Consider the following 25,447-nt stretch of genomic DNA (forward strand, 5'->3'; position numbering starts at 1 on the left):
GAGTACATCTATGTAACAAAGGGTCCCCTCCACCTGAGCCCTCCATCCTGGGTTTGCTGGCCCTCATCGAGCCCATTCCCCCTTCCATCACATCTCCTGTGGGTGCAGCAAACCTCCAGGGACCCAGGATCACCCGGGGAAGTTCAGTTGAAGGCTGCTGTTCACTGCTTGTGGAGGCTTTGGGGGCAATCGCAGGAAATCCCCAGCCCAGGGACCCCGGGTGGCTAGAGGGATTTCAGAACTGTGGCCCCCGCCTGGCCAAGAGTGAGAAAAGCTGCTCCTCGTCTCTTATGAGTTCCCTTCTGCCTGGGCAACATCAGTGCTGTGAGCTGGCCTCTTCCCCGCCCCCCCCCAATCACACCCCCTCCCAAGAAGACAAGGTGGGCTGGGATGGAGGCCAGCTTTGGTGAAGAGGTCAGGCAGAGCTCCTTCGCCCGGGGACCTACGTGGTTCTCCCGCCTCAGGACTCTCTCTGGCCAAAGCTGTGTTTGTTGCAGGGTTGCCCAGCCACACACCCCAGGACTGGCCAGCTGTGGGAGGCCTTGGTGGGCTCAGAGTTTGAAAAGCTCAGCTGGAGGAGGAGAGTCACCAGTCCTAAGACAAAGCAAGCAAAGGCCTGATTCGCTGCTGCCCGAAGCCAAAAGGCAATCAGCCACCCAGCCTGCAGCCCCTCGTCCATTAGTGCAGGGCCTGAACTCCCCTCCAGAGAGAGAGGCTCGAGAAGGAATCCGGCTGGCTTAAATCCGAATCAAAAGGCAACGCCGGTCAGAGGTTTCTCTTTATTCAAAGTGAGTATAAAACAGTTTAGTCTGAAGGGGGGGGGGCAGAAAGGGGGGGGGCTTTCTTATCAGAATCTGGAGAAAAAGCATCCTGTTAAGTTACAGTCCTTTTGTAGCCAAGGGGCTCCGGAGCCCCTAAAGGAGCCTGGGGCCTGGTGTGGCCAGGCCAAGGAGGGCTGTCCAGGGGGGCTGCACAGTTCCAAGCCAAGCGGAGCCTCCCCTGGGTCTAGCTTGGTGCCTTGGTGGCGGTGGCCCCCGATTTAGAGCTCAGCAGCTTCTCCACCATGGTGTGGGCGTAACGGAGGCGGCTGGCCAGCTCCTTGCAGCAGCCGAACTCCTCGATGAGGGCCAGCTTGTAGGTGTGGAACTCGCGCCGCTCGTTGATGTAGGTGACTGCGGCCATCAAGGGGCAGAGGATGACCTTGGTGTGGTCCTGTGGTTCAAGAAACGACAGCGGGCCGGGCTTGCTTAGCATCAGGAGGCAGCAGTGCCCAATGGCAAAGCACCTCTTAAAAGCAAGCGTGTGGCCCCGTTCTGAGTAGGGATTCGGGGTTCTGGCTAGGAGGACCCCAGGCCTGGCGGCTGTAAGAACTCCAATGCTGATTCAGAAACGTTGCTCCCAATCCTTTGGTTTGTCTCCTTTCCTCCCAGGGAAGCCAGGTGGATATGGGGGTGGGCGAGTGGGGGTCAGTGCTTCTGTGTCCCCAGAGAGAGCACCAGCGCCTGGGAGGGGGCAGGGCCCCGACAGATCGGTTCCTCCCTCCACCACAGAAGCCCTGCAGGCCCTGCAGTCTAAGCAAGGGCCCTGCAAGACCAGCATTTGCTCCCTCTCTGGTGGGCGGCTCCCACCTGCCCCACTCCTCACCTGGAAGAAGTTGACCTGCACGGTGCCATTGCTCAGGTGCAGGACGATGGCACTGCGGGTGCGGAACCAGTTCAAGAGGTAGGGCAGCCGCGCCAACTCGTCCCCTTCCCGGGGAGTCACATTTGCGCCAGCTTTCAGCAAGTGTTCACTCATGTAATTCTGGAAATACTCCAGCAACTTAATCTGAGAAGAACCAAGCAGAGCAGGTGAGCCTACCGGGGCAGGGCTGAGCAAGAAGCCCCTCCGAAGGCCCCCTTCCAGGAAAAAGCCAGGAACACACACACACCCTCCGCATCCCTGGGCCTCCAGCCTTGACGATCTCTTGGATGGGAGCATCCGTACACCATGCCTTTTGATCTCCCCCCCCCCCCCCCGGCACACCCTCTGGACCTCAGCTTTTCCTCTAGTCCAGATGGAATGCCCCTTCAAGCACAGACTCAGAGATTGCAACGGAGGGGACCCTCTTCCCTCCTCCCACTCATCAGAGACAGAAGGGGAAACTGAGGCAAGGGTAGAGCAGTGCCCCAAGTGTCTTCTCCCTGTCTCACCTTCTTGCTGAAAGTATCTGGGTAAGAGAGCACATTAAAATACAGTTCAGAGCCGTTCTGGGTAATGTATTGCAGTTTGTCCCCGTCACTGTACATGATGAGGCGAGTTGAGTCGTTGAAAAGGACCCCAACGCTGTTGTCACACAGTTGGTAGCCTGCAGAAGAGAAGGTGGGCGCATCCTGAGCTGCCTTGGATCAGGCTGCAATACCACAGGATTGCCTTGACCTAGCAGGAGAACAAGTCCGCAGCCAGCTGAGCACATCCTGCCTGCACACGGGGAGCGTTTAGGAATCGGACCAAGGCCATGGAGGCATCTGGCTGGCTCGCCTCCCCTTTCTCCCCACAGGATGGGGAAAGCCCCGAGTGGCACAAGGCAGCTAGCTGGGCTGGGGAAGAAGAGCATTCTCACCTTCCCTCAGGAAACCAAGAGCTTTTAAAAGAAACGTATTACAGGCAGCCCTCAAGTTACCGCCATTCATTCAGGGACCACTTGAAATTACAAAGGAGCTGCCCGTACCCAATGTAACGACTGCCCCCCTGGCTGTGTGACCCACCAGTCACTCCTCAGGAGCCGAGCACGGAAGGAATGGCTTTTATGGGTGGGAAGGCCATGGCAGTGCCAGGCAGGGAGTCCCTGGGAGACCTGAATGAGCAGGTGGGGGACAGGTGGGGGGGGGGGCAGTTTGAAACCTGCAAGTGTTGACAGACTGACAAATTGTCAAAAGAAACTCCAGCTCCAATGGTTAGGAGGGAAATTATGTTAAAGGGATTTAAGAAAAGTTAGAAAAAAGGGAAATGTTTAAATTATATAATTGATTTTAGGGAATGGATTTGAAGATGTATAATATTAATTTGGAAAGTTGATTTTAAGGGAGAAATTGAAATGTTACAGTTAATGAGAGATTAATTGATTATAGTGTTGAGATACGTATCAGATTAATAAAATACAAGCTTAGATAAATTAATTGGAATGTATATGGCAAGTTGCAACATAAGATCAACCCACCGACACAATGTATTTGGATTGAAGATGGTTTTATGTATGTTTGTTTGTTAAAAAATAAAAACAAATTTACCAAAAAAAGAAAAAAAAAAAGAAAAAAAGAAACTCCAGCTAAATTCTCCCTCTGTTCCTATCTGATCAAATCAAGCCACTTTGAATTCCAGTTCACCCACTATCAATTCCATATCTGCTGTCCCTTGTAGGTATGTTTTAGGGCAGGGGTCTCCAACCTTGGCAATTTTAAGACTTGTGGACTTCAACTCCCAGAATCCCTCAGCCAGCAAAGCTGGCTGAGGGATTCTGGGAGTTGAAGTCCACAAGTCTTAAAATTGCCAAGGTTGGAGACCCCCTGTTTTAGGGCCTTTAGGGTGCAAGTCCAGGGCAAACCGGCTCTGCTCCAAGACTCTTTCTTTCATTCACACAAAATACAGAAAAATTAACCATCCTTGCAGGGGAAAATGCAGCTGGGGTGATGGTGGCGGTTTCCAGAGTATTAACCCAGCCCCCTTGCCCCGAGACCACCTACCTACCTAGCCCATACTTGTCAGAGTAGTCCACCCACTTGCTGACCCAGAAGATGGGGATGCAGGCGGGGTCTTCAGCCTCCTCTGGGAGAGAAAACAAACAAGAGATGCTGGAGTGAAGAAGTGCACCAGGGTTGCCCGGCTCAAAAGCGCAGCGTCCAGTCGGCCACCCTCACCTTGCCTGACGGGAGTTTTTTCTGAGGGCCGGCAAGTGTTGACTCGCATCAGCTGCTGCAGCAGGTCAGCCAGGTAGCAGGGCAGGGGCTGTCCGGGCTCCTGCAGGGTGCTAGCATTGTCCTCCTTCTCGGTCATCTTCTCCAGGGCCAGGCTGTCTGGACCTGCGGCAGGGAAGATTCGGTCAGGCTCAGAAGCTGCATGGACCGGAGGGGAGGGGGGGAAAGGGGGGCTCTGAAATCTCGTCCAGCTCACCTTTGTTCACCACTGCAAGAGGCCTCCGGTTGCTGGGGTCCAAGCTGCTGGGTGCCAGAGAGAAGCGGGGAGGAACCGTAAGGCAGGTGGTGGGCAGCCGTGAAGGGATGTAGCCCGTCGTGAAGTACTCCTCGTTCAGCAGCTCGTCAATGGTGGGCCGGGCAGCTGGGTCATGCTGCAGCATCTTCTGGATGAGACTAGCAGCCATGGGGTTGATGTGCTGGACGGACAAAAGGTCCACAGGCCATTCCTACACAATTCCCCCTGCCCTGCTACCAACATCCGTCCCCTTCGTGAGGCTATAAAGTTAGTGCCAAGCATTATGTCCCAGGGACTTGCTCGGCTGGATTCCAAGCCAAGCAAAATGAGTTGCAGAAGAGCCGGGATTCAACCATGCCTGAAATCTCAGCAACCGGATTGTTGGGGGCAATAGGCTGACTTTGTAAACCGCTCAGAAAGGGCTGTTAGAGCTCTGTGAAGCGGTAGGTAAGTCTAAGTGATGTTGCTAGCAAGCCAACAGGGTCTGATTCTTACAAACATTATTTTGATTTTTTTATGCCACCCACCTCCCCTGTAAAGTGACTTTGGGCAGCATGAGATTTCAGTCACTGAAATGAAAATCACTGAAAAGGGGCAACGACCCAATGCTGCAAAACTACAGTCTGTTAGGAGTGTGTCTCATGCAGGAAGATTTGCGGGGGGGGAGCCCTGATTCAGTGAGGGTCCCAGGCACCTCACCTGGGGCTAAACCTGAGGGAAGAGTAGACAAGGACACACGTGTTCTGCCTTTACTCCAAGCAGACCGGGGGTGGGGTGGGTGTTAGCTCAGAAATGCAACGGGCAGCTCCCCCAGGACCCCCTGGCTGGAAGCTTCAAAAAGAACCCACCGTAGGAATGGTGTATGTGTTGTTCTTAATCCGAATATACGTTTCTTTCAAGCAGGAGGTTTCAAAGGGTGGCTTCCCAACCAGGAGGGTGTACCTGCAAGGAGAAAGATCTTCAGAATAGCTCCCCATAGAGCCTCCTCTGCCAAGAGGCCCAGTGGCCCTTGGCCCACCCCGTCTTCCAGCACAGGGACATGGGGATCTTCAGAAGGCAGAGCCACTCCCACCTCCCACCTCTGGGATCACAAGGAGAATACCTGCACTCTCTGCCTCAGCCACACCTGAATCCCTAAGCACAATGCAGGAAGGGCTCCACCTGTTGAGCCACCCAGCTGATGAGCTCTCAACTCCCTGGTGTCTCCAGGTGGCTTTTCTCACCTAGGAGTCACGCCTGATAATGCTGGGAAGGGACTTCCAACAGCCACAGATTATAAGCTGAGGTTGTTGAATTGTCTCTGCTGTTTGGGGATCCCCACCTTCTTACAGAGAAAGGAAGCCCTGCAGGTGTCTATGGAGATCATCTGCTGCCCAGGTCACGATTGCCTCAAAGGTGCTTTCTTTCAAAGGCAACTGGACTTTCTTGTTTTGCTAGAAGACCTGGTGCTTCTCATCCAAGAAGCTTCTTCAATTCTGACCGAATGGAGGATAATGGAAAGATTTATATTCCTTGCAGTCATCTGGTCATTAGGACTCTTTCTGAGAGTCTTTGAGGCCATCAGAAAAAATGCTAACCCACCAGATGACTGCAAGGAATATAAATCCTTCCATTCTCCTCCATCCGGTCAGAACTGAAGAAGCTTCTACAAACAAGGAAGTCAAGTTGCCTTTGAAAGAAAGCACTTTTGGGACAAGTTCTGCAGGGTCCCACTGAACCCCTATTTGTCCATTCCCCAAAACTCCCTTCCCCAAAGTTCCTTTGTGTGCGTGTGTAATTTTCCCCCCAAACTTACATGATGCAGCCGATGGACCAGATGTCCACTTCAAAGCTGTGCCCTTTCTTGCCCAGCACTTCGGGGGCAATGTAGTTTGGCGTCCCACACAAGGTCTTCTTCCGCTCCCCGTCATACTCCACCCTGGTGGCCAAACCGAAGTCACCTGGACAGACACAAGGGGCAGCCTCCTGAGTCCAGCTTGGCTAGGGAGCCAAACCCAGCAGGTAAAGCCATCTAAATACCCCTCCCAGGTGCCTGAGTTGCAGACCAGGGGAGGTTCTCCAAGCCACAGGCCGGCCTGGCTCTCGCAGCTTGGGAGAAGCCCCTTCCCCAGACCCAGTGGCCTCCCAGACCCTTGACGCAAACAGCTACAAGTTTGGAAAAGCACTTGAATTCTAACATCTGTTTTCTCTTTTTGAAAAAAAGATCAAAGAGCAGCCATGATGTGCTAAATATCAGGAACAACGAACTTTAAGCACCAGCTGTCCCCAAGTTCCAGGAATTGTCTCCAGGGCCAGCGAGTGACAAGTTTTGAAGAGGGGCTATGGCTGCTTCTTGCTCCTGCTTGGCTGATTGTTAACACTTGGCCTCCTTGCTGGCCTGAGACATAGCTTGGTACAGAGAGGGGGGAGCACCAGCTGGGACCCAGGGCAGTTGCACTATCATTTCCTGGAAGATTCAGAGAATTCTTGGGGCATCCCCACCCCTCCCACAGATGGTGGGTCAGAATCCCACTCGTGGGGCTGGGCCTTTAGGAATAGCATGGCAGCTCCCCTGCCCGACCTGTTTGATGCCACCGCTGGGCTGGCAGCGAAGTGCCCAGGCTCATGGTGGCAAGACCAGGATCAGTCCATTGCCCGGGTCAATTCAGCTGCAGCCACGAATTCACGGCCGCCATGGAGGAAGGTGGACCTTTGGGACAATCTTCTAGTGGTTGGCTTTAAGAAGGTGATGAAGACTGGGCTCTTGCCCTGGCTTTACAGGCAGGTGGAGTACAGTTCCCCATTGATGAACTCTAGAGCTTTCCGGTTCTATTCCCCCATTTTAATATGTTTAAATCTGTGACTTTGCATGAATTATGTTTCCCCCCACTTTTTTTTTTTGCACGTTATCTAGAATCACAGTTTGAATTGGGCAGCCCCGTAAATGGGTAATAACAATAGCACTTAGACTTGTATACCGCTTCACAGTGCTTTACAGCCCTCTCTAAGTAATTCTTGCCCCCAACAATCTGGGTCCTCATTTTACCCACCTCGGAAGGATGTAAGGTTGAGTCAACCTTGAACCTGGTGAGACTCAAACTGCTGGCAGACGGCAGTCAACAGAAGTAGCCTGCAGTACTGAATTCTAACCACTGTGCCACCATGGTGCAGTGTTGCCTACAACTGTGCACACCCCTGCCTTCCCTGCTAGCTTCCTCAGCATCCTGCAGAGGATGCGACCACCGAGGTGCCCCTTCTCCAGGACTGAATAGCAGCATGGCCCAAGTCCCCTCCCAGCCAGGGGGCCTCACCCCCGCTCAGCTGTGTACAGAGAATGGGACCGCAGCCCACTCACCGATCTTCACCTCCATGTCATCGTTCAGAAACAGGTTGCCCAGTTTGAGGTCACGATGGATGACGCGGTTGCTGTGCAGGTACTGGCAGCCCAGGATGATCTGGCGCAGGTAGTAGCGGGCCTCGGGCTCCGTCAGGGCTTTCCGACGCTTGTGCAACTCCAAAAGGGACTGAGGTGGGTGGGGGGAAGAGAGGAACAGCCCAGGTAGCACTGTGAGAAGCTGCGCTCAGAAGAGGCAAGTGCCGCCCCCCTCCCCACTATAGGAAACACGGATGAAAGAGGAGGGTCTCGTAAAAGCAGTCAGGAACTTTGGGGGGAAACTCAAACCAGGTGTGCTGCTTGTAAGCCTCCCTATCTCAGCCCCTAAACTGACCAAATAGAAGAACTGATTTGAAAGGTTTTCACTACTCGCCCAGCAAAAGAAAAGCCAAGTGCATTTTTCTGAGCCAGCTCTACCCTCCCCCTCCACCATAAACGACGGAATTACTATGACCTCCTCACTGGGAAAATGGCAGAGACCCTGCAAATAAGAGCCATAAAACCCCAGCCTCAAGAGGAGTAAATCTGCCAGGTTTTACCCTGAGCCAAGAGGCTAAGGAAGGATATGAACACAGAACTTGTGAAGCTGAGGAAAGAACTAGCAGACATCAAAACAGCCCTTTTGCCCTCCCCTCCCAGTGATAGGAACCCCAGAATCAATGTAACCTCTGAGCCATTCATCCACTCAAGGGGGGGGGGGGGAGAGAAAGGGAATCCAACATGCTGGCTGTGGAATTCTGGGAGTTGAAGTCCCCAAGTCTTAAAGCTGTGATGATTGGAGACCCCTGCTCTAAACTCTCTCAGGATTGTTATCTAGTATTCAGACAGAAGAAAGACTGGATGAACTTAACCAAATTAATTTAGATTTGCAAAGGAAAATAGATGTTCAAATTAATTTGAATTTAGAAAATAAAATAGATGATATTCAGGTTAAGGTAGATAAGGCAGATGAAGAAAGGGTTATATTACAATATAAATTAATGGAAGGGTAAGGGGTATAAGAGATTTTTATTCAGGCCTTTGCTCAGATAGAGGGAGTGGAACCAGAAGATTTTGAAGTTAATATTGAAAAAATTTATCGGGTTAATTCTTGGTTGGCAAGGCAGAAGTGTTTACCGAGAGATGCGGTTATTTATTTTACAAATAAGATTAGGTATGGAATTTTGCAAGCATTTTATAAAAATAAATTTCAAATATTAAGACAAGATATAATAATGATGAAGGAAATTCCTCCTAAAATGTTAAGAAAGAGAAAAGAACTTGCCTTTTTAGTGGATGAGCTTAAGAAACATCAGATATATTTTAGATGGGAGGTTCCAGCTGGTTTAACAGTGAATTATAAAGGAAGAAAGTATTTTCTCAATACAGTTTGTAAAGCACGAGATTTCTACACTAATGTATTAAAGATTGGGAACTCTTTATTAATAGATGTTGAATGGTGAATAGATGATGGAAAAAGTGTAAGACAGAAAAAGGGGAGGGAGAATGTTTAATTCTATTATATATGATAATGATTAATTTTTATAAATGATTTATTTTGGATATAAATGTGTAATTTTAGGGGTACTATTTGATATATTTCAGGTATAAAGGAATAGGAAGATGGAATATTGTTTAACTTTGGAGGATACATAGTAAAATTTAGGAATTTGGATTAAATATTTTATTTAAGAGATGGATGTAATGTTGTTATATGGCTAATTAGAATTTAATTGTTATAATAGATATATTTTGGATAAGTTATAGGTGTAATTTTAATAATGTTATTTGATATAAGCAAGGTAAAGTGAAGATTTTAATTATTACAATTGATATATTGGATATTTGTAATATTATTTGATGTATATAAACGTCAAAGATGTGAAAAGATGGACTATTGTTTACCCTTGAAGGTTGGATAGAAAATTTAAGAAATTAAGTTGGAAATATGAACTATTTTTGAGAGACTGCTTAAGGAAGAAAGACATTTTAGAAGAACCCATGGAGAATATTGGAAGATGGAACGTTGTTTTGATATTGATTGATGAAGGTTGGATATTAAAAACTATGTACTTTATTCAAGAACAAACACTAACTCAATCAGAAATTTCTGAGAACTCTAGGAGTGGAATGGTCTGATATATAATGGATTGGAAGAAATGTATTTTTTTGTTTCTGGAAGGGGAATTGAGGTTTTAAGGAGTGACTATGGATTATGATTTGTGTTATATTTTAATTTTTGTTGTTAGTTTTATACCCTGTATTCGGTTCTGGGAAGTCCCGGGGGGTGGGGGGAGGAAGGGGAAGGGAGGATAAGGGTAGAAAATGGATTGATGGTCAATGTACAAAGATGATCGAAGACGTATAATTAATGTAAGATTGGAGCTGCCTGGCTACCACTTCAGAATGATGGGAAAGAAGGAAGTAGAAGAGAGAAGGAGGTAGGAAAGAGAAGAGGAGGAAGAGGAAAGGAAGGAAGAGGGATAGAAGAGGGAGAAGAAAGGAGTAGGGAGGGAGGAGGAGAGGATGTAAATAAGAGAGGGGGAGGATGGTTGTGGAAAGTAGAAGAAGGTAGAGAAGGGAAGAGAGTTAAAGGAAGGGGGTGGTGACCGGGCAGGTCCGATTAATTGTATATGATGGTACATTAAATATGTTATTGGACATGAATGTTAAAATAAAACTTTAAAAAAAAAGAAAAAAAGAAAAAAAAATAATAAATAAATTTTATGGATGCAAGGGGCTTTACTGACTTGTCATTGGCTGCGCTAAAGATGCTTCTTTTATGGCGGTCAGATGTAAAGGTCAGAGGTGTCTAATGGTTTCAAGAGCACACTTTGAAACTTGACATCAGGCTTGGCTATAAATACTCTATTAAAATAATAATAGTACATACCTAAACTAAACACAGCACAGAACAAGTTTCTATCTGGCAATTTAAAACTGCAAACATGGAAGACAGAACTTTCATCTCTGAATCACAAAGAAGCATGGAAGAAAAACATTTTGCAAATCCACAACTAAATAGATGGGAACATTTTAGATTTTGAACACCAGAATTTTCAAATATTTAGCATCGAGCACGATTGAAAATGTTTATTGTACTATTACTCTAGGTTAAAATGAAGAACTGATACAACATGCACAACTTTTTTAATAAAAAAATAAAAAAATAAACTATCTCAGGCGCTGCCTGTCCTCAAAGGCACACAGAAAGCTGTCAGCACACTACTCCCACCATCAGCGACTCCTCTGAGCTCCACACCAGCCATGAGGTAGGAAAAACAGGCAATCCCGATGCCCAAAAGAAACTGCCCAAAAGAAACTGCCCGGCAAATATTGCAAACCCCACCCCCCCCTAAGCAATACAGAAACCCAAACCAGAAAGTAGCCTCACCTGCCTCCAAAACTGGGAGGGGGGCTCCTTGCCTACAGGAGAAACAGCCCTGCCCCACTTCCACTTGCATTAGACCAAAGCACAAATCCCTCCTCCCCAACCCCGAAGATGATGGATTCCTCCTCACCCTTTACTCAAAAATCCAAAAATCAAACTTGGCAGGTTTCTCCCTGGCTGAAAGAGTCCTCAGGTTGAACCTCTGAAATTCCAAATGATGTCCTTGAAAATGACCATCCAGCCAAGTTCACCTCCAGAATGAGTGATTAGCCTCCCTGCAGGGGCCCTGGGAGTTATCCCTAAGGTTGTAAGCAAACCTGCTCCAGTTAAATGCCTTCAATCAAGAATTGCCTCCTGCTACCAACTCCTACTCATGCCAGCAAAAAGAACTTACTGCCACGGACACCCCCCCCCCCACACTTAAAAGGATAACTGAACTAGCGGCTCAGGTCACCTCCAGTCTGCCCTGACCCCAGTACACCACCCTCACCCCTCCAAGCCATGGTTGGTCAAGGACTCTAATGCCAAAAAAGCTCCTGCTACCACTTAGTAGACTGATGTAGCCAATTCTACACCAGGAGCAGCACAGGATCTCCTCCAGCAGAAAAGAGACTACAAGCAACTGCTGGCATGGAAGAAAGAGGAAGCCACCTCTTTCATTGGATCCAATGACTCAGCCCAGCCACAGTTGGACCCTCGCATCCCCCCAGGGACCCGGGAGGCATTCTTTCGGCATCTCTCCCTCCCCTGGAAGTAGACGCCCAGGCCAAATCATAGAAAATCTGCCAATCTGGGCACCAGTGACAGAGATCACTGAGCAAGACACCCAAGTGGGAAACTGGCTGGAAGAAGAAAAGATACTTGCAGAGGAACAACTAGGTTTTCGGGAGGGATGATCTTTCCGCCAGCGGTCAATGCGCCAACCCTCCTCCTCCTCCCACAAGACAGCCTCTCTTTATGCCCCTTCCTAGACTTCAGTGCAGGAGATTTCTCGATTGACTGATGTCTACTTCATCCAATAGGCACGCTTCAGGAAGGGTCCTCTCTGAAAGTCAGATGCTGGAATGAGAAAGGGGCCAAGCAAGGCTGCATCCTATTCAACTTGCGTCCTCTGCCATCAACCAGTTCTAGTGATTTATTCTAGAGTGCCCGGCATTGTCTCAGATCTGGTTTGCCAGCCCCCACCCCACCCCCTTACAGGATATACTGCTCCTAGCCCTCGTTTTAGGTTCTACAGGTAGTTTCTAGATTTCTAGGTTTTTGCATGTACATTTTAAGCCTGATGTATCTTTTATGTTTTTTAACTCTTTGTAGCCCACCCTCCTTCGGCTGGTCTTTGTCTATAATAAAGGGGTTTTAATTTCTCAAGCTCACCTGAGGGAGGCATTTGGGGTGGGGGGGGAGGGAGACCTGCCCAAGACATCATAAAGTCACTCCCTTTGCTTTCCCCCCAAGGTGAGACAGGGAGGAGCCCAAAGAGGCTGTCAGAGCCCTGAAAGTGAGACAGCCATTCAATTGGGCTTGGATTCAATTCATTGATATTGCCTGTGACGACTGGTATTTGATAACTTGCACCCTGGCCCCGAAATCTTCTCACCTCTTGGGGCAGGGGTCTCCAACCTTGGTCCCTTTAAGACTTGTGGACTTCAACTCCCAGCAAAGCTGGCTGAGGAACTCTGGGAGTTGAAGTCCACAAGTCTTAAAGGGACCAAGGTTGGAGACCCCCGTCTTGGGGAATGGCCACGTGGGATGTTTCACTTGGATAGCCACGGGAATCCGGCACAGGGCAGCAGGTAAAACAGCCTCTCCACACGGGTGGCTTGGCTGAACCTGCATCTGGCTTTGTCTTGCCGTCCTTCTCTCCCCGCCCCCAAAGGTCAGCCCCGCATCCCGTTTGCCGAGACGCGGCATTCGGGCATCTACCGACGGCGGAGCCGAGGAGCCCCGCTTTCCCCCGGGAGCGCCAGAGAGGAGGAAGCCATCCCCGACGGCGACGCCGGCTTTCAAACGGCCCCTCCCGCGGCTTCCCTAGGAGCCCAACGGCGGCCGCGCTTTCCCGCCGGCCACGGGCGGGCCGAGCCGGGCCGGGCAGGGGACGGAGCGGAGCCCCCATCGCCCCTCCTACCCGCCGCCGGCAGAGCTCGAGCACGACGAAGACGAAGTGGCTGTCCTCGAAGAAGCCCCGGAAGGCCACCACGTGGCGGTGCTGGAGGCTGCGGTGGATGGCGATCTCCATGCTCATCTTCTCCTTCTGCGGCGCCTTCAGCAGCAGCGCCTTGGGCACCACCTTGCAGGCGAAGGCCTCGCCGCTCTCCGCCTCCGCGATCTCGTAGCACTTGGCGAAGCCGCCCTTGCCCAGGAAGCGGCCCAGGCTGTAGCAGCGGCGGCTCCGCGGGTCCACCAGCACCTCCGGCACCGACCGGCTCTCCGGCCCAGCCGACGAAGACGACTTCGCCGCCACCGCCGGCTGCTTCTGCTGCTGCTCCGCCGGGGCCGCCCCTCGCCCGGGAGCCGCCAGCCCCGCCGGCCGGGAGCCCTTGCCGGGCACCGCCGCGCTCATCCCGCCGCCAACGCCCCGCTCGCCCGTTCGCTCAGCGCCGCCGCCGGAGCCTTCGAAGCCGGAGCCGGAGCGTTACGGGCGGCCGAGCGCGCTGCCCATTGGCCGGCAGGATTTAAACTCCAGCCCGCCTCCCGCGCCGCTAGGCATCACGGGAGGGAGGGGCGGGGGGAGGAGGGAGGGAACCGCCTCCCTGGCTCTGCTCCAAGTGCGCGCCCTCCCCGCCCCCCCCCCCGGGGACCCCCTCCGGGCCTGAGCTGGGCCAGGGGAGCGCAGGACGGGGGGGGGCCCGGAGTGCGGTCCGGGAGAGCGGAAAGGCGGAGGGAAATCGGAGCCGGGGCGGAGGGTCTGCACTGGAAGCCCCGGGCTCGGAGAAGGGGGCGGGGGGTCGCCGAAGGAGCAGGGCCGAGACCGCCCCTTCCCCGCCCGCAGGCTTGTCCCAGGCGGTTCTTTTCCGCTCATCGATCACCGCCGCGGGATTCGGGCTGGATTTCCCGGAGGAGTTTCCCGCCCCGCCAGCTGCCGGCCGGTGGAACGGGCTGCCACGCGAAGTGGCCTCCTTCCTCGCCAAAGGTCTTCAAACCGGCTGTGGGAGAAGTTCTGCTGGATCCTGGGCTGAATTGGGGATCGCACTAAATGCAGCCAGTATAGCTGAACGCCAAGCTCCCCCTTCATCCGCAGGCCCCGCTCAACTCTTTCTGAAAGTGGTCCCCTGGCCCTCCCCCAGGGGTGAAATCCAGCAGGTTCTGACAGGTTCTGGAGAACCGGTAGCGGAAATTTTGAGCAGTTCAGAGAACCCGCAAAGACCACCTCTGGCTGGCCTCAGAATGGGGAGGGAATGGGGATTTTGCAATATCCTTCCCCTGCAACGCCCACAGAACCAGTAGTAAAAAAAAAATTGGATTTCACCACTGCCTTCCCCCACCCCCCCAGGGCAGAGATGCTGGACCATGGGCTCCCTCCCCCCTTGTCTTAATTTCCCAGCCCTCTGAATGCTGACCCCAGCCTGTTGTACGAGGTCAGCCAAGACTTACAGGCTGCTAGGAATTGGGGAAGGGGTGTTTAGGTGGCAGCACCAGCTAACCGGGCAATGCGGATATAACATTAGCCGACACCCGTCCCACTCTCCCCAATTTCTAGCTGCTCAGAAGTCTTTCCCCACAATTCAATGATATGTGTCCTCAGGATGTGGGTTAGCGCACTTCAGGTGCTTCCTGGGGGAGGGATCCAGGCAGCCATGGGTTGGCTTGCAAAGCATTTCTAGGGCAGGGGTCGTAGCCTCTGCAGGGGAGGTTGTGGTCCAAGTGGACCTTGGTTTCACTTATAGCCACTGGCCAAAAGCACCCAAACTGCCCAGGACTATCTTTACCAGCAGGAGAACTAACTAAGGCAGGTAACTAACTACCTGAAGCTTCCCAAGCACATTAAAAGGTATTACCCAGGGCAGGGGTCTGCAAACTTGGCTCTTTTAAGACTCAGCTGAGGAACTCTGGGAATTGAAGTCCACAAGTCTCAAAAGAGCCAGGTTTGCAGACCCCTGACCCAGGGGAAAGCCAGGATGGGCAGTGGCGGGGCAGGGGTGGGATCAGTATTTGGGTCCCCTCTGCAGCAACCTCAGCCTGGGAAATGTGAGGGGCGACCTAATAAATATGAATTAACCCAAGAAGTTGGGCATTCTCCCTCATTGGAGAACTCAGAATATCTGTAGCAAATGTTCACTGGGAGGTTTGCTGGGAAATACTCTTCTGTATTATTAATTATTATTATTAATAATAATAATAATAATTAATAACTATTATTATTAATAGTATTTTTAATTAATAATTAAATAATTAATAGTAATAATTAATTAATAATAACTATTATTATTAATAGTCTTCAACTTACAGCAGTTCATTTAGTGCCCATTCAAAGTTACGAGGACTCAGGGCAGTTCACAGCCAAATAAAACAACAAGTAAATACAATACAATTAAAATCAATAATTAAAAAACTTATTAAATATAGCCCCAATTTAAAATACATTTAAAACGATAAAACCCAATTAAAATTAAAAACCCAATAATAAAATTCTAAAAATTCTATGCCAGTCCTGCACGGAAAAATAGATACGTCTTCAGCTCGCGGCGGAAGGTCCGAAGGTCGGGAAGTTGACGAAGTCCTGGGGGAAGTTCATTCCAGAGGGTGGGAGCCCCCACAGAGAAGGCTCGACATTGCTTGGCTGACGGCAGCCTGAGGAGTCCCTCTCTGTGAGAGCGCACGGTCGGTGGGAGGCAAACGGTGGCAGTAGGCAGTCCCGTAAGCCATGGAGCGCTTTAAAGGTGGTAACCAATACCTTGAAGCGCACCCGAAAGACCACAGGTAGCCAGTGCAGCTTGTGCAGGAGTGGTGTTATATGGGAGCCATGAGTGGCTCCCTCTATCACCCGCGCAGCTGCGTTCTGGACCAACTGGAGCCTTCGGATGCTCTTCAAGGGGAGCCCCATGTAGAGAGCGTTGCAGTAGTCCAGGCGAGAGGTAACAAGAGCATGGATGATTGTGCATAGGGCATCCCGGTCAAGAAAGGGGCGCAACTGGCGGATCAGGCTTACCTGATGAAAAGCTCTCCTGGAGATGGTCCTCAAATGTTCTTCAAAAGACAACCGCCCATCCAGGAGAACGCCTAAGTTGCGCACCCTCTCCATCGGGGCCAATGACTCACCCCCAACAGTCAGCCGCGGTTGCAGCTGACTGTACCGGGGTGCCGGCATCCACAGCCACTCCGTCTTGGAGGGGTTGAGCTTGAGCCTGTTTCTCCCCATCCAGACCTGTACGGCTTCCAGACACCAGGACAGCACTTCGACAACTTCATTGGGGTGGCTTGGGGTGGAAAAGTACAGCTGTGTATCATCACTTAAGCTTAAGACACATCTATTTATTTGCGCAGGACTGGACTAGAATTTTAAATTTTAAATTTTAATTTGGTTTTAATGGGGTTTTATTATTTTTATTGCAATTTTTAATATTCGGCCTTATTTAATAAGTTTTTTAAATTGGTGTTTTATTCTGTATTTATATGTATGTTTTTATTAGGCTGTAAACCGCCCTGAGTCCCCTGGGAGATAGGGCGGTATACAAATGTGATTAAATAAATAAATAAATAAAAATCAGCGTACAGTTGGTACCTCACCCCAAAACCACTGATGATCTCACCCAGCGGCTTCATATAGATGTTGAACAGAAGAGGCGAGAGAATCGACCGCTGCTGCACCCCACATGTGAGGCGCCTCGCGGTCGATCTCTGTCCCCCTGCCAACACCGTCTGCGACCGGTCAGAGAGATAGGAGGAGAACCACCGATAAACGGTGCCTCCAACTCCCCAACTGGTGCAGCAGGATACCATGGTCGATGGTATCAAAAGCCGCTGAGAGATCTAACAGGACCAGGGCAGAGGAATAACCCCTGTCCCGAGCCCTCCAGAGATCATCAACCAACGCGACCAAAGCTGTCTCTGTGCTGTACCCAAGCCGAAAGCCGGACTGGAACGGGTCCAGATAGACAGTTTCATCCAGGTACTGGGGTAACTGACGTGCCACCACACACTCTACAACCTTCGCCACAAAGTGAAGGTTGGAGACCGGACGAAAATTTCCTAAAACAGCTGGATCCAGGGAAGGCTTCTTAAGGAGGGGTCTCACCACCGCCTCTTTCAAGGCAGAAGGAACAACCCCTTCCAACAAAGAAGCATTAATAATCCCCCGGAGCCAGCCTCATGTCACCTCCTGCATGGCCAGCACCAACCAGGAGGGACACGGGTCCAATAAACATGTGGTGGCATTCAGCCTTCCCAGCAACCTGTCCATGTCCTCAGGAGCCACAGGATCAAACCCATCCCTGGTTCAACAAGACGAGTCTCCGACGTCTCACCTGGATCTACCCAATTTTGATCCAACCCGTCCCGAAGCTGAGCGATTTTATTGTGCAGATACGCACTGAAATCCTCGGCACGCCCTTGTAGGGGGTCATCCCGCACCTCCTGCTGCAGAAGAGAGCGGGTCACCCAAAACAAGGCGGCCGGGCGGTTTTCTGCCGATGCAATGAGGGAGGAAACGTAAGAACGCTTAGCCTCCCTCAATGCCACTAGGTAGGTCTGAATATATGACCTAACTAGTGTTCGGTCAGCTTCCGAACGGCTGGATCTCCAGGCACTGTCTAGGCGTCTTTTCCGGTGCTTCATCTCCCTCAGCTCCTCGGAAAACCAAGGAGCCGGTTGAGTTCTACGCCGGGTCAAAGGCCGCAAAGGCACGACATGGTCCAAAGCCCCGGCCGCAGCCTGTTTGCAGGCTGCGACTAGCTCTTCAGGGAACGGCCCAAGCTCCGTCAGGAACCTCTCCGGGTCCATCAGGTGCCTGGGACGGAACCAACGCATTGGTCCTGTCTCCCTGCGGTGTTGAGTAGCGGTCCGAAAGTCCAGAGGAAGGAGAGAATGATCTGACCATGACAAAGGCTCAATAACTAAATCTCCTAGTTCCAGATCATTCAGCCACTGCCCAGAGATAAAAATCAGATCTAGTGTGCCTCCCCCGATGTGAGTAGGGCCATTAACTACTTGAGTCAGGTCCATGGCTGTCATGGAGGCCATGAACTCCCGAGCTGTCGTCGATGCCACGCCAGTTGATGACTTCACACGGCCCCATTCCCATGATCACAGGATCAAAATTCAGGCGCTTGGCAGCTGGTTCAAATTTATGACGGTTCCTGGGGTCAAGCAAAGTCAATGGGGAAACCAGATTAATTTTACCACCTTGGTTCCTAAAGATGTTGCCTAGAATGTATTGGTGACTGGAACCCGCTTAGGGGATTTTTGTGTAAAAAAATGTGATTATAGTTTTGGTAATTAGGATGGATGATAGAAAACAGCGTATTTTTAGAGAGAGGTTAAATATATATTAGTACTTATAGCTGCTGTCAAGAATATCAGAAGCTACTCTTTATATCTTTTTTCTTTGTTTTCATTTTTGTAAAGCATCTCTTTGCAACATGTACAGGAGATAAACAGCTAGCTCAAACAGGCAGATTGAGGGTCAAGCAAGATTTATCATTTTACATCGAGACTACATTGGATTAGTTTTTTTGTTTGTATATAAATGCGTTAATTTGAAAGAATGATGAAAACTGTTCAGAGATTGGTCATTGAATTCTGTGGCTTGTCAGTTGAGGAGTGACAGTTGGAATGCTCAGTGACCGTTGAAAACAGACGTTCTGGAGAAGAACAGAAGAGATGCTGGTCATTTGGCATTGAGAGACAGCTGCAACTATCTGTCCGTGATCACCAATAGAGGGGATATCATTTTTTACTTCAAATATAATTCCCAGTGCTATTGGGTAAACTACCTGTTATGTGTTACAGCAATATCAGCTCATTCCAACCATGCTGCACTTAAAATTGTTGAGGTGGAAAAACACTGGTACAGTTTAGAATAATTATTTGTGAGAACTATCGCAGTTATTTATCCAAAAGGAAATTGGATAAATACTATCTCATAATCTTGTGTCCTCAGGGATTCTCTCTCCCCCCCCCTCTCTCTCTCTTACACACACACACACACATACACACACACACCTGTATAAATGAAAATTAAACTATTCTGTTTTGTTTTGTTTCAGCAAATTTACAGTCACCAACATAGTTCATAATCTAAGATATTTGCAAATGAGGAGTAATGAAGACCTTCTGGGTACAAGGTAGGTGGCTTCCATTTATGTGAATGCTTATTGTTATTCTAAGGGGGGGTTGTATTTAATGGTTAAATAATACGTCCTGTTCAATTTGTAGTATGTAGAATAGAATAGAACAGAACAGAACAGAATTTTATTGGCCAAGTGTGATTGGACACACAAGGAATTTGTCTTGGTGCATATGCTCTCAGTGTACATAAAAGAAAAGATACGTTCATCAAGGTACAACATTTACAACACAATTGATGGTCAGTATATCAATATAAATCATAAGGATTGCCAGCAACAAGTTACAGTCATACAGTCATAAGTGGAAAGAGATTGGTGATGGGAACTATGAGATGATTAATAGTAGTGCAGATTCAGTAAATAGTTTGACAGTGTTGATGGAATTATTTGTTTAGCAGAGTGATGGCCTTTGGGAAAAAACTGTTCTTGTGTCTAGTAGTTCTGGTGTGCAGTGCTCTATAGCGTCGTTTTGAGGGTAGGAGTTGAAACAGTTTATATCCAGGATGCGAGGGGGTCTGTAAATATTTTCACATAAATATTTCAAAAAATATTTTCATGTAGAAAGAATAATTAAACTATGGTATGTTAATGGGGGGCAGAATTTCTTCAGTTTTGATATTCATTACATATCTGACATTTGTATACATCTCACGAAGTTCTATAACTGTTAAGGTAACACCTTGCTTTTTTCTTGACAATTGGCTGAGTATTATTTTAATACCAACATATTTGGTTTAAACCTTTTGAAGGGACTGCTTTTTTATAAGCAACTTCAATATTTTCAGAGATTTGAATGGGAAAAACAATATTTATTCTTTGTATTTTTAAACCATACAGAGTCACTTAGAAAATGTGATGGGTGACATATAAATTTGATTAATAAATAAATTTATACTGCTAAGAAATCAGTTGGAGAAATTTACCTCCAACAGAATCAGTGGTGAATGCCCTTTACACCTCTAGATTATTCATGTATTTATGTACAGGTGTCAGAATGATAGCATACATAGACGTATGTTGAGCTATTTTGTTTTGATTTTATTTCAACAGTTCGAAGTTCATTTACATGTCCAATAAATCACTTAATTGGCAAGTACCAAGTGAAACAGAATCCATGATCACAAAATGGTCAGTCTGGATTAATAGGGCCCAGTTTGGTGGTTATTTGCTCAGTATTTTAGGATGGATCCTGTGTATTACCTCAACAGCCACCGATCACTGGAGATTATGGCATGTTAAAAGTACGGACAACTTGTATCCTGGCTTGCTATGGATTGGAATCTGGAGAGCCTGTTATCTGCACAGCACTCATCCACAAAACAGATACATCCACTGTGAGGAATTCACTGAAGACCTGAAGATGCTGCCCAACGAAATTTTTCTCGCTCAAGATCTGTTGAGCTTGTGTTGTATTGTGGCAGCCGTGGGGATAACTTTCATGAGCTTTGCCTTGTGGAATGTTGTCAGAGCCATAGCACAAAAAGCTTTTTTGCTCACTCTTTTTAATGTTGGAGGCCTTATGAACTTCCTAACAGGAATCATAATCTTAATTCCCATTTCCTGGAACACTTATTCCATCTTGATTAATGCAGACATTATGTTTCCTGAGTCTTTCCATATGCCTACTTCTCCAGTGTACCAGGAGATCGGAGCTGCTATTTATGTTGGCTATACTTCTGCGGTTTTATTATTGTTGAGTGGTGTTATGATCATATGTAATAAACGTGGTTTTGAAATCCGTCAAGAAAGTCATGTTTTATCCACAGCAGCAATTGACATTTATAGAAATACTGGTTCTTCTGAGACAGTCGACCAACGACAGAAAGAGGAACCTGAGTCTCGGGCTGATGTGATAAAATCTGTGCATCACACAGATGTAAAGAAAGAGTCTGTACAATCAGTGCAACAGCAACTGCTTGAGGATGCTAAGGAGGTCCCTATTGTATTAGTTACTCCGTATGTGGTTGAATCCCAGGTTGAAGGGGAGGAGGAGGCAGTTAAGAGGCTGGAGATCAGGGAATCACGTCCAAGGAGGAAGCATCACCGACCAGACTAGGAAAACCTTTTCTGCTGGTGCCCAAGATTGATCTATTTTATCTATCTATCTATCTGATATCTATCATCTCCCTCTCTCTCTCTCTCTCTCTCTCTCTGTCTGGTATTCCCCCCCCCTTCTATATTTCTCTCTCTCCTTCCCCCTCATCTATCTAAAGTAACTGCTTTGGCTTATTCCCAGAGTTGATTTGGTTCCTTGCACCTGATGCCACGCCAAGAACATCACAAAGGTCAAGGTCTTGAGCTGCTCAAACAGATGAAGTCCCCTCCCCATCTTTCTTTCTGACCCACAGCCTCAGAGCCCTGCAGTTCAACTCATCCCATCTGCCTATCTTGCTCCAAATACATCAAATGAGGAAAAAATGCTGTTGAACAATATTGTATAATAAACAATATTTTTAAACAATTGTAATATATTCTAAACAATATATTTAAATATTGTGATATTTAAATAGGTTTTCTTTAAATGGTATATTGTTATAATACTATATAATGTAGAACATTGGTTTTTATATTCTATTGACAAATACTACTGTATTTATTTTGGACATTTTCTATTTTATTATTGTTTATTTACTGTATTGTATATTGGTTCCACTTTTCATTGTACAGTTACAAAATAATTCATTTCCTACTGAAAATAAATACTATTAATAGTACTGAGTGGGTCCCAATTCTGTGTTCGTCTGGTCTAGCAGGATTGTCTGCCTTCTGTTTGCTTGCGTCTCTGTGCCAAGAAGTCCTGTGATTTTCAATCTTGCTTCTAGAGCTGCAAAAAATTCTGACTGATTAGCCTTATCCATGTTATAATTGAGGACTTTCTGAGCGTACTGTGGTCTGCAGTAGCGAGTAGCGAGTGGCGAGTTGGACATGTTGACTGCCCATTTGGCTTCATTTGTCTCTTTGTTTCTGGAGTTTAGCTCGACTAATTTGGTTTGGAATTTTGTTTCCCTTTTTTGTCTTAGAGATGTATTCTTGAGGATGGTTCTCAGCATTTCTGTGTTTACTGGGATCAGTTTGTTCCAGTTGCTCCTTGAGATTATCCATGGTGCATCACCTTAAAACACAAACCAACTAAGTAGCCTAAGAAGAAAAACCAGAAGTCATCTACAACATGTAAGACAGACAGGCTGAGGTCATCCATGAACACCAACACACAATCAAAAGACACAGTGAAAACTCCTTAATCTTATAGCACAGGGACAGACTCAACTATAGTTTCAGCTGGGAAACTTGAACATCCTAGATCAAACCAAATCCAAAAATGCTGGGGAATTTCTGGAATTCAGACAAACCAGCCATGAATGACACAGACAGATAATCTACATTTACATACCATTCACAAGAGACAATTTAAAAAAGGCTAGAAAGGAAAGAAAAAGACTAGAACACATCCTCTCCAGCAGCCTACATCCCGATAAGCAGAGATTAATGCCAAATAATCAAGCAGAAAAAAAATACCCTAACCAAGGTACTACCAAGGGGAAAACCATGCCCCCAACACTAGCCAGGCAAATTACAGAATAGAATAGAGTAGAATTTTTTATTGGCCAAGTGTGATTGGACACACAAGGAATTTGTCTTTGGTGCATATGCTCTCAGTGTACATAAAAGAAAAGATACCTTCATCAAGGTACAACATTTACAACACAAATGATGGTTAATATATCAATATAAATCATAAGGATTACCAGCAACAAAGTTACAGTCATACAGTCATAAGTGGAAAGAGATTGGTGATGGGAACTATGAGAAGATTAATAGTAGTGCAGATTCAGTAAATAGTCTGACAGTGTTGAGGGAATTATTTGTTTAGCAGAGTGATGGAATTCAGGGAAAAAACTGTTCTTGTGTCTAGTTGTTCTGGTGTGCAGTGCTCTATAGCATTGTTTTGAGGGCAGGAGTCGAAACAGTTTATGTCCTGGATGTGAGGGATCCTCTCCAGTAATGGAGATCATAATGGAAACCAGAATTTCCATTGTTATTAAGCAAGGCAATTGTTAAGTAGTTGCGATTTTACTACCTTTTTTGCCGTGGTTGGTAAGTGAATGACTTGCAAGTTGTACAGTTAACAACACAGTTGTTAAGCAAATTTTGGTGCCACCACTGACACTGCTTTTCAGAAGGGACACCGCAACCGTCACAAATAGATGCCAATTGCCAAGCTGCCAAATTTTGATCACATGACCATCGGAATGCTGCAAGGGTTGTGAGTGAGAGGACCAGTTGTTAGGCACTTTCCAGTGCCGTTGTAAATTCAGATGGTCACTAAAGGAATGGCTGTAAATCGAGAACTACCTTTATTGTATATAAATAGGGTGCAAACCCCCCTCCCCTGGCACTGACGGCGTTAATGATCCATGTTGCCAGGTAATGAAACATCTGCAAGCAAAGAACCGAGGTCAGAGCACACCAAGTTCTCCACATTTCAACCCTGGGCTACGGAGGTTCTGTTCTATTGGATCTTATCCTGCAAATACAGAAATGAAGAAATTGTATTTTCCTTGGTGTCTCCTATGTGGAAAGATGATGGCGTTCTATCTTTTTTTCCCAACAACTATAATAATTAAATATTGATTTAATTTGAATTTTTAGTACCTGATGTTTTCTTGTATTTAATTTACCTGCTAAGGATACACAATATAGCTTGGAATCTCCTTAGTCACTGGTGTGTTCATTGTTTTTGGATTCTCAAAGAACCGTTTCTTTGGCACCTAGCCAAAGACTCACATACATAGATTTATGGGATTGGGAGGAGGATGTGGAAAATGGGGCTCCATTGGGAGACAGAGGGGAAAACAAGGATAATGTTAAGAGCAATTTAAAGGAGACTTGAGTTTGGTTGCTAAGAATTGCCTCTTGACAGTACAAACAATTATTGCTATATCAAATGAATAGATTGAAGAATTAAGGTCTCTAATGGGAAACTCTATCTCTAAATTAGATAAGGAAGTAAATAGCTATGCCCCAAAACTTACTTTTAACTCACAGACACCTAATGTGGATCAGAGGCTGCAAGAGGGAGAAGACACGGAGGAGAGGCTAGTTCTACAGAGACATAGGATTCTACTCAAAGTTGCTATGTTCCTTTCAACAGGGGCAGGTGGTGTCACAGACAAGTAATACTGAACTCCCTTTCCCAACTTTCACACTGCAGGGTATATTCTGTGTGTGATGTCTCCCTTGGGTGACTCCCCACATTCCTCCTCGGAGGTCAGCTCAAGGGAAGATGAGCCCATTGCTGGCACCTCAGGAACTGAGGTGATGAATGGCTCTGAATGGGTGGCTGAAAGAGAATTGGAGGAGGCTTCAGCTGGGGAGAGCTTGCAGTGGCAGACAGACAGCAAAGAGGAATAGGATCCACGAAATGGAGACTGAGCAGATAAAATCACAACTGCAAACCTCTTGGATCATTAAACTGACAAATTTTGTAAGAAGCTGTGGTTTTCCTGTCTCTTGTGTAATAGGAAAACAAGTTAAAAAAGAGTTGCTCAAAGAATCATGGACCTAGAAGCACAACATGATATAGCTACTCTTAGTAAGGCTGGTAGCTTGAAATGGCTGAGTAAATATAAAACCTTTCAAATAGACAGCTATTTAAAGTTACAATTACCAAAACATTTTAGGGAGATATTTACGTGAGCGAGATTTGAACAGCTTGATACAATGGTCAGATATGGGAGATTCCATTCTGAACCATATAATGGACGGCTCTGCATTTGCAGAGCGGCAGGGGTAGAAGATCGGCTCACATTCTCACTGATTGTTGTTTGTATAAGAAGGTGAGCGAAAGGTACCTTGGCTCATATATTACATGAATGACCCATTGGGAACCCCATGTTAAAACAACCTACCTTATGTGCAGCCAGAGTTTGAAACAACATTCTACACAGCACAATACTTGAGTAAAATGGTTTGGCTGAGATCAGCATATGTGGGACTGATTGGCGTAGATTGTAGGGATGATACTGAAATATAATTTTATCTTATTTTACTTTCTATATATCAAATTATTGTATTTGACTCTAATTTCATTTTAGATTGTTTTTTACATGATTTTATTAATAATTGGGTTTTTTTGTATTTTTTTTGAAAAAGTTTTACAAGTTTTTTAAAAAATTTCCCCCCTTCACCCTCCCTCCTCCCCCCTCCCCCTTCACCCTCCCCCCCCCGAGACTT

The 25,447-nt window shown here is 47.4% G+C and overlaps 2 protein-coding genes across 2 annotated transcripts; one reads left to right on the forward strand and one right to left on the reverse strand.

The window, feature by feature from the left end:
• Positions 1 to 613: 613 nt before the first annotated feature.
• On the reverse strand, positions 614 to 13,623 carry PLK1 (polo like kinase 1). Its single transcript, XM_058157748.1, has 10 exons — positions 13,057 to 13,623; positions 7,523 to 7,691; positions 5,984 to 6,128; positions 5,037 to 5,130; positions 4,150 to 4,369; positions 3,897 to 4,058; positions 3,727 to 3,804; positions 2,193 to 2,347; positions 1,645 to 1,827; positions 614 to 1,212 (listed from the first exon to the last, which is right to left on the reverse strand). The coding sequence occupies exons 1-10, from the start codon at positions 13,489 to 13,491 to the stop codon at positions 1,006 to 1,008; spliced, it is 1,848 nt and encodes a 615-aa protein (XP_058013731.1). The 5' UTR covers positions 13,492 to 13,623; the 3' UTR covers positions 614 to 1,005.
• A 346-nt stretch (positions 13,624 to 13,969) lies between these two features.
• On the forward strand, positions 13,970 to 21,896 carry LOC131185311 (claudin-34-like). The gene is made up of 3 exons (XM_058157749.1): positions 13,970 to 14,061; positions 19,133 to 19,210; positions 20,264 to 21,896. Exons 2-3 carry the CDS (start codon positions 19,179 to 19,181, stop codon positions 21,267 to 21,269), a joined length of 1,038 nt encoding a protein of 345 aa, XP_058013732.1. The 5' UTR covers positions 13,970 to 14,061; positions 19,133 to 19,178; the 3' UTR covers positions 21,270 to 21,896.
• The last annotated feature ends 3,551 nt before the right edge of the window (positions 21,897 to 25,447 follow it).

Source organism: Ahaetulla prasina, chromosome 14 (assembly GCF_028640845.1).
Source record: "Ahaetulla prasina isolate Xishuangbanna chromosome 14, ASM2864084v1, whole genome shotgun sequence".
Taxonomy (NCBI): Eukaryota; Metazoa; Chordata; class Lepidosauria; order Squamata; family Colubridae; genus Ahaetulla; species Ahaetulla prasina.

Coding starts and splice junctions, on each gene's coding strand:
- PLK1 (XM_058157748.1), bottom strand. CDS start 13,491: ATGAGCGCGGCGGTGCCCGGCAAGGGCTCCCGGCCGGCGGGGCTGGCG. Junction 4,059..4,149: donor TCTTGCAGTGGTGAACAAAG/GTGAGCTGGACG, acceptor TCCCTGCCGCAG/GTCCAGACAGCCTGGCCCTG. Junction 2,348..3,726: donor CTCTGACAAGTATGGGCTAG/GTAGGTAGGTGG, acceptor TCTCTTCTGCAG/GCTACCAACTGTGTGACAAC.
- LOC131185311 (XM_058157749.1), top strand. CDS start 19,179: ATGAGGAGTAATGAAGACCTTCTGGGTACAAG. Junction 19,211..20,263: donor GAAGACCTTCTGGGTACAAG/GTAGGTGGCTTC, acceptor TTATTTCAACAG/TTCGAAGTTCATTTACATGT.